The 7,500-nt window shown below is 50.1% G+C and overlaps 1 protein-coding gene across 1 annotated transcript in view; it reads right to left on the bottom strand.

Annotated features, from left to right (window-relative positions):
- Window positions 1-1,885: 1,885 nt before the first annotated feature.
- LOC122245304 (uncharacterized) overlaps window positions 1,886-7,500 on the bottom strand; it is a 28,328-nt gene continuing 22,713 nt past the window's right edge. Inside the window, exons 3-5 of the mRNA XM_086533834.1 lie at window positions 6,139-7,494; window positions 4,743-4,858; window positions 1,886-3,537 (exon numbers count right to left, since the gene is read on the bottom strand). Of these exons, the coding sequence (XP_086389960.1) occupies window positions 2,016-3,537; window positions 4,743-4,858; window positions 6,139-7,494 (2,994 nt within the window). The 3' untranslated portion in view covers window positions 1,886-2,015. The remainder of the gene's footprint in view (window positions 3,538-4,742; window positions 4,859-6,138; window positions 7,495-7,500) is intronic.

The following is a 7,500-nucleotide window of genomic DNA, read 5'->3' as shown; positions in this document are numbered from 1 at the left end:
CCGCCATCATAAACACATCCGCCACATACTGAAGGAGACACAGAAATGTACATAATAACATCACAGGACCCACGGCCGCGTCTCAGCTCGTGCGTGAGGCTGCTTCTTGGCCTTGGCTTCGTCTTCGGGTGTTCGGTTTGTGGATTGGTCTTTGGCTTCGTTTCACTTTGGCCTATATATATATATTTTTTTTTTATCTTGTTTTTCTCAATAGGGATGTAAAAGGATGTCTATTTACATTTTTTTTTTCTAGTTATTCTTTTTTCTTTGTGTATTTAGTCATGCTTCTATATCGTCTTTCTCTTTGGCTTATCATTATATATATATATATTTTTTTTTTCAATGGAGTTCTTAATTAAGTCTCTCCTTTTCATGATCGAAGTCAACACGAGGGATTGAGACAAATCACCGCCTCAACTTTAGTCACTGTGTAAATAACATACATCACTGTCCAGGAATAAACAGTGATTTTATCTTTATTTTCACTTTCTTTATTTTCCTTTCATTTTTTTCCTACGATTTGCATTATTGTCTTACTAGTTTCTACTTACTAATATGAAGAAATATGCGCGACAAACACACATCAAAGTAAATTAAGTATTGCAATATGCAATAACAGGCTTATTCTATGCCCGGGATCTGCAACCAGGCACGTTTAAAATCTTGTGTTAATTTCTCCCATGCGATGTTAACAATGAATTAACTTCACCGTTGAGTTTAACTTCACTCACGAGTTATTTTCACCGATTACAATTACGGCGAAAATCACAAAATGGCAACTCGACGCAGGGTTAATGCAGAGTTGTCAAGTATTATTATCTTGATTATTAATAATATTATTTCTGGATTAGATATAAAAGAAAGTTCCCTAACAACCTTCTAATTTCTAGTGTCTCTTATCCTAATGACTAGTTGGGAAAAAAGGCGCAACTGTTATATTCCAACTTGTTTTTTTTTTTTGTTTTGTTTTTTAAAACAACGTTAGTTCAACACACGAACAAAACGTTTGTGAGTTTCGTCACTTCCGAAAATTATTATTTTTTGTATATATTATTATTTTTTTTATATATGATTTTATAGTTTTTCATCTTCATAGTTCTCCCTTTAACCTATTCGTCTTTATCAGTGTATTTGTTGTAATTTTTTGTCGTTGTCTGTAACTATTTCTATGTCCTTGTTACATTGTCTGTGTCTTTGTTAATTACTCCTCTTTATTTCTTTATCTTTTTTTTGTCTTCGCTTCATTTCCTTTTACTTCGTTCTTCGTTTTTGTCAATGTCTTTTATCTCCTATTTCGTCACGGTGTATTTTTCTTCTTGTTTTTATCTATTCATTGTTTTTTTTTTCTTTCTTTCTAGCTTATTCATGTATTTGTCCATTTCTTTGCCTTTCCTTCACTCCGTCCATTTATCCTGTATTTCTTTCTTATTCCCTTTGTCGTCTCAGTTATCTTCATTTCATTATTTTGTTTGTTATTTTCTTCGCGTAAAAGATATTGGTCGCTTGGTAGGAAAACAAGAAGGAAAACCTGATAAAGAAAGGAGATAGGAAAGGGAGAAGAAGAAAAAAGAGAAATAAATGGAAATATATATAGTAAAAAAAAAAAAAATACAAATGAAAAATAAATAAATCGAAAAGACAAGATTGAGAATAAATAAATAAATAAACAGGAGAAGAAGAAGAAGAAGGAGAAGAATAAGAATAAGAAGAGGGAGAAGAATAAGGAGAAGAAGAAGAAGGAGAAGGAGAAGAAGATGGAGAAGAATAACAATAAGAAGAGGGAGAAGAATAAGGACGAAAAGAAGAAGAAGAATAAGGAGTAGAAGAAGAAGAAGGAGAAGAAGGAGAGAGAAGGACTAGGTCTGGGGCGTCAGCGGTGAGGGAGGCCATCAGAGCGTGGGGCGCTCGACGGGGGGCGTGGCGGGGGGGTCAGGGGGGTCGAGAGGCCGGGGGGCGCGGAAGGAGGGTCAGCGCAGGGGGGCGGGGGGGAGGGCGCGGGGGTCGGGGAGGGAGGGTCAGCGCGGGGGGGCGGGGGGGAGGGCGCGGGGGTCGGGGAGGGAGTCTGGCGTGATGCCCGTGGAGGAGTCCCGCTGCAGCAAGAGGTACAGGCGGTTGTTGAGTCCGCGGTGCGTCTCGGTCAGCACGCCCACGGTGCCCTCGCTCTCGGTGACGAGGCCGCCGCCCGCGGGGCCCACGCCCACCGCCATCACCACGTCGTCATCGCCGCCCTGGCGCCAGTACGACGACGACGCCGCCCATAGCGGGCCGGCCGCCTTGCCCCGCCCACGCGCGAGCAGGAGGCCGCCCACCAACAGCGCCAGGCCCACGCACGACGCCACGACGCCCGCGCCCACCACCGCGCCGTCGCTGACCCGCCCGTGGCTCACGCCCACGGGCAGCGGTGACCCGCCCAGGCCGTGCGCGCCGTCGCCGCGGAAGATCCAAAGCTCCTTCTTGTGCGCACCCGCGCCGCCCGCGCCGTGGGGCCTCGACGCGCCGCCGCCCACGCCGCCGCCCGCGCTCGCCGGCGCCTCCGCCGCCCGCGTCTTGGCGTCCGGCGTCCTCGGGCGGCCGTCCTTCAGCGGCCTCCGCCACTTGTTCCGCGGGGGCGCGCCGCCCCCCTCGGGCCGCGCCGCCGCAGGCCGTCGGGGGTCCTGCGGCGGCATGCGGTTGTGCAGGATCCAGTAGGGCAGCGACGACGTGGTCGCGGCGGCGCCCTTCGGGGAGGAGCGCGGCGCCGCGTTTCGCGGGCGGGGAGAGACGCCGGGCGCTGCCGAGGGGGCGGCGGCGGAGGGCGAGGTCGGCCGGGGGGCGTCGCTCCCTCGCTCGCCGGCGGCGGCGGGGCTCGAGGGCGGGGCGGGGCTGGGGGCCTCCGTCGGGCCAGGGGCGAGGGAGGAGGAGGAGGAGGAGGAGGAGGAGGAGGAGGAGGAGGAGGAGGAGGAGGAGGAGGAGGAGGAGGAGGAGGAGGAGGAGGAGGAGGTGGTGGTGGTGGAGGTGGAGGCGGCAGGGGGGAGGGAGGAGGAGGGGGCAGGGCGCTCCGTGACGCGAGGGACCGCCGCCGAAGAGGCCTCAGAGGCTCCCAAACTCTCCGTAGACCCAGAAGTCGCTGCGGCTACGGGAGTCGCCGGGGCTACGGTCCTCGCAGGCTTGACTCGCGACATGTTGGGAGCGACCCCGATAATCGGCGAATCTTTGTCCCTCCGCGTAAGGACGGACAGGTCCGGCTTCGAAGTGGCAGGGGCGGTCAAGGGGGCGGCGGTCGTCCTCGCAGCGCCGCCCTCGCTCATGACGCCATGCACGCCCTTCCCTCCAGCATTCAGGACGAGAACTGGAGTCATGGCATGAGCTGGGGTACCAGTCGCTTCGGTCGTAACAGCAGTAGCAGCAGTAGTCGTAGTAGTAGTAGTAGTAGTAGTAGTAGTAGTAGTAGTAGTAGTAGTCGTAGGCGCGGGGCTACCAGACGTGGTGGCGTTGAGGAAATCGGAATTTTCCAGAAGAATGACGGGTTTGTATCCCAGGGAAGCTGGAGACGAGCATCTGCGGGACAGGTTAAGAGGGTCAGCTTGGCACGTCTTACCTTCAGCCTCGTGAAAAATAACATCATATCGAAAATATTTTTGTAAGTTCAGATGATCAAAACATTTTTCAAAAAGTCATACTGGAAAACAATACGTAAATATGAAATGAGGGCGCAGTATAAATTGGTAATATTAAATCACGGAACATTTTTTAAAATGCTATACTGATGAACATATTTGAACGAGTAATGATGTATATAATCATCATATCAAGAAAAAAAAAAGGACAAAATAGCTGATTTATTAGCTTCTTACATTCATTATACTGAAATATCCCTCTTAACATTAATACAAAAACCATCCCCAGAAAATACCTTTATAATTCCAATTCCAAGAATACCTAAAAAAAAAGAACACCGCAAACTACCATTTTCATTCCGGAATACACAACCCTGGTATCGGTATTACCACCACACCTCCCCTTGGTATAAGTAACAATACCAGCATCAGTAACACGCAAAGAAACAATACGAAGCTCATCTCATCATAACATCTCATAGCAACATAGCAACACATAAGTTATAGATCTTAATTTATTGATCTTAATCCTCTTTTAATCCTCATCATTCTAACCGAGATTGCACTAGAGGCTTTGTCGATGGTAGCAATCGATCTGTGATCTATCTGTCTATCTATCTGTCTGTCTACGATTGATAGATATCAAGACTTCTTAACCTGGCGCTGCACGAGCGGTAGAAATCTATCAATGATCCAACTTTCTAATCTATAATCATTATAACCTGATGCTGTACGAATGATAGAAATCGATCTTTGGCCAATCCATCTGTCTATCTATCAATCTATCTATCTATCTATCTAAGTAAGATCGATCGATTTTTTTCTTTTTTTATACCTGATGCTGTTCGAATGATAGAAATCGATCTTTGGCCAATCCATCTATCTATCTATCTATCTATCTATCTATCTATCTATCTATATATCTAAGTAAGATCGATCAATACCAAAGCTTTTTTTTTATTTTTTCATCTTTTAAAATTTTATTCATTATTATTTTTTTTTCTTACCTGATGCTGTACGAATGATAGAAGTCGATCTTTGACCAATCCATCTATCCATCCACCTATCTATCTAAGTAAGATCGATCGATACTAATTTATCTATTTATTCATTTTTTATTTATTTTTTTTATTTTTTTTTTTTTACCTGATGCTGTACGAGCGATAGAAGGTGACGGGCGAGGCTGCCATCATCCATCTCTTCATCCAGAGAATCTTCTTCGGCTCGGAACAGTCCCACGTGTTGCCGCTGAACTTTGCAACCTGCAATAGGCAAAGGGTAGTAGATGTGTGCAAGAAATGGACGAATGGACAGTTGAAGTAAATGGACAGTTGAAGTTTCCTCCATGGACAGTTGAAGTAAAAGAGCAATTGGCCAATTATAAAAATCGTTAAAAAAGAAAAGAAAAAGAAGAAAAAAACAAACAATGTCTAATTGAAGAGGAATTATATAAAATGAATAGCCATTTTTCATATATAGAGCCAATTTCAAATCAAAGAGCCAGTGACCAAAAACAGATTCATTGCACAGATAAATAGACTATAAGCAAGTATAGAGCAATTACTTAAATATAGAACCATCGCTCGAATAATTGGTCTTTTATTCAAACAGCGGTTTCAATTAAAGTTAAAAGTTAAAAGCAATGGTGCAAATATAGAGCCAAGTGTACATGTGTACACGTATCAATAAAATCCATCGTTTTGATAAAAGAAGAGACTGGGTAATATATATATATATATATATATATATATATATATATATATATATATATATATATATATATATATATATATATATGTACATATTGGAACATATTGGAACCATTTATATATTCTGATTGTTAGAGGTCTCATCTCCTGTATTTTTTCTTTCTTATCGATTAATCTATCCATCTATCTATCCATCGTTTTATTTGCTTATCCGACAGTCTATCCATAAAATTTTAGTTATTATTCTTATCTATCTATTTGTCTTTGTATATATCAGTCTTTCTACATATCTATATTATATATTTTTAATGATGCAACAATCTATCTATATCTATATACCCACTCATCCCCTATCCCTCCATCCCTCTATCTACCCGTGTCCCCCACCTTCTATCTATCTGTCTCCTTCGAGCCCCTTCTGCCAAACCTATCCCCCTCCCTCCTCCCCACCTCCCTTTCCTCCCCTCCCATCCTTCCTTCCTCATGCCTCTCTCCACTTCCCTCCCTCCTTCCTTATCCCCCACCGCCTCCTCTCGCCTCTCCTACCCCCCTCCCATCTCTCCACCCCTCTTGCCCCCCCCCCTTCCCCGCCTCCTCCCTTTCCCCCACCTTCCTCTGCTCCTACCCCACCTTCTACTTGCATGAGGTTGAGCTCCCTGACGCCCCCCTTCCCCCTTCCCCTCCCCTCCCCTTCCCCTCCCCTCCCCCGCACCTGCAGCTTGGGGAAGAACGCGGGGAAGTCCGGCCTGAGCGCCCTGAGGTCGTTGTGCATGAGGTTGAGCTCCCTGACGCCCCCCTTCCCCCTTCCCCCCTCCCCCTCCCCTCCCCCGCACCTGCAGCTTAGGGAAGAACGCAGGGAAGTCCGGCCTGAGCGCCCTGAGGTCGTTGTGCATGAGGTTGAGCTCCCTGACGCCCCTGAGCGAGTGCAGCATCCTGGTGGAGTTGAGCAGCAGGGCGACGAGGTGCGGCGAGCCGTACATCTCGAGGATCTGGAGGCCCTTGAGCGGGTCGAAGGCCGTGTCGGGCAGCGTCAGGTTGGCCGAGTGGACGCGCGACATCTGCAGGACGCGCACGGACGTCAGCCCCGTGAAGACGTCGGCCTCGAGCGCCAGCAGCGGGTTCTGCGACAGGTCGAGCGTCTCGAGGCTGGCCAGGCGCTCGAACACCCTGCCGCCGAGGCTCGTCAGGCGGTTGGCCTGCAGGTCGAGCGTCTTGAGGCTGACCAGGTCGCAGAGGGCGCAGGCGGCCACGCTGGCGATGTGGTTGCGCCGCAGGAAGAGCTGCTCGAGGCTGGCCAGGCCGCGGAAGTCCCCCTCGCGGAGGCCCTCGATCATGTTCTCCTCCACGTAGAGCGCCCGCAGCGCCGGCGGCAGCGACAGCGGCACCGCCTGCAGGCTGTTGCCGTTGAGCCACAGGCGCGCCAGGTACTCGTGGCGGCCCAGGGCGTCCTCCTCCAGCAGCTGCAGGCCGTTGTCGTCGAGCACGAGCAGGCCCAGGTAGGGGTAGGAGTCGAGGTCGCCGCGGTGGATCTCCCGGATGGCGTTCTTGGCGAGGCGCAGGTCGCGCACGAACTGCGTCAGCGCCTGCGGCACGCGCGCGATGCCGATGTTGGACACGTCGATGTACTGGAGGCGCGAGCCGAAGAAGTCGAGCGTGGCGAGCGACGACAGCGGGTTGTTGGACAGGATGAGGTGCGCCAGGCTCGTCAGGTGCTGGAACGCCGCCACGTCCACCGACGCGATCAGGTTGCCGTCCAGGTTGACGTACTGCACGCGGTCCAGCCCCTGGAAGGTGTCGTGCGTCAGCGTCGTCAGGTTGTTGTCCTTCAGGTTGAGGTGCTGCAGCCACGACAGGTGCGTGAACGGGTGCGTCAGGTTGGCCAGGCGGTTCGCCGACAGGTCCAGGTGGTGCAGCGACGCCAGGCCGGTGAAGGCGGCCGGCCCGAGGCGCACCAGCTGGTTCTCGGACAGGTCGAGGCGCTCCAGCTCCGGAAGCAGGCTGAAGGCGTCGTCCTGCAGCCGCGACAGGTTGCACTGGTTCAGCTGCAGCTCCCGCAGGTCGGGCAGCTGCCGGAGCTGCGCGGCGCCCAGCTCCGGCACCAGGAAGTTGCGGAGCTCCACGCGGGTCAGGCCGGGCGGGAGGGCGGGCGGCGCCCACTGGCTGTCGCCCACGCAGGTCGCGTAGCCGGCCTGGGG

Source organism: Penaeus japonicus, unplaced genomic scaffold (genome assembly GCF_977035675.1).
Source record: "Penaeus japonicus unplaced genomic scaffold, GWHDUDI00000001_assembly GWHDUDI00000040, whole genome shotgun sequence".
Taxonomy (NCBI): domain Eukaryota; kingdom Metazoa; phylum Arthropoda; class Malacostraca; order Decapoda; family Penaeidae; genus Penaeus; species Penaeus japonicus.
The sequence above is the reverse complement of the archived record's forward strand: the minus strand, read 5'-3'. Positions and strand labels throughout refer to the sequence as shown.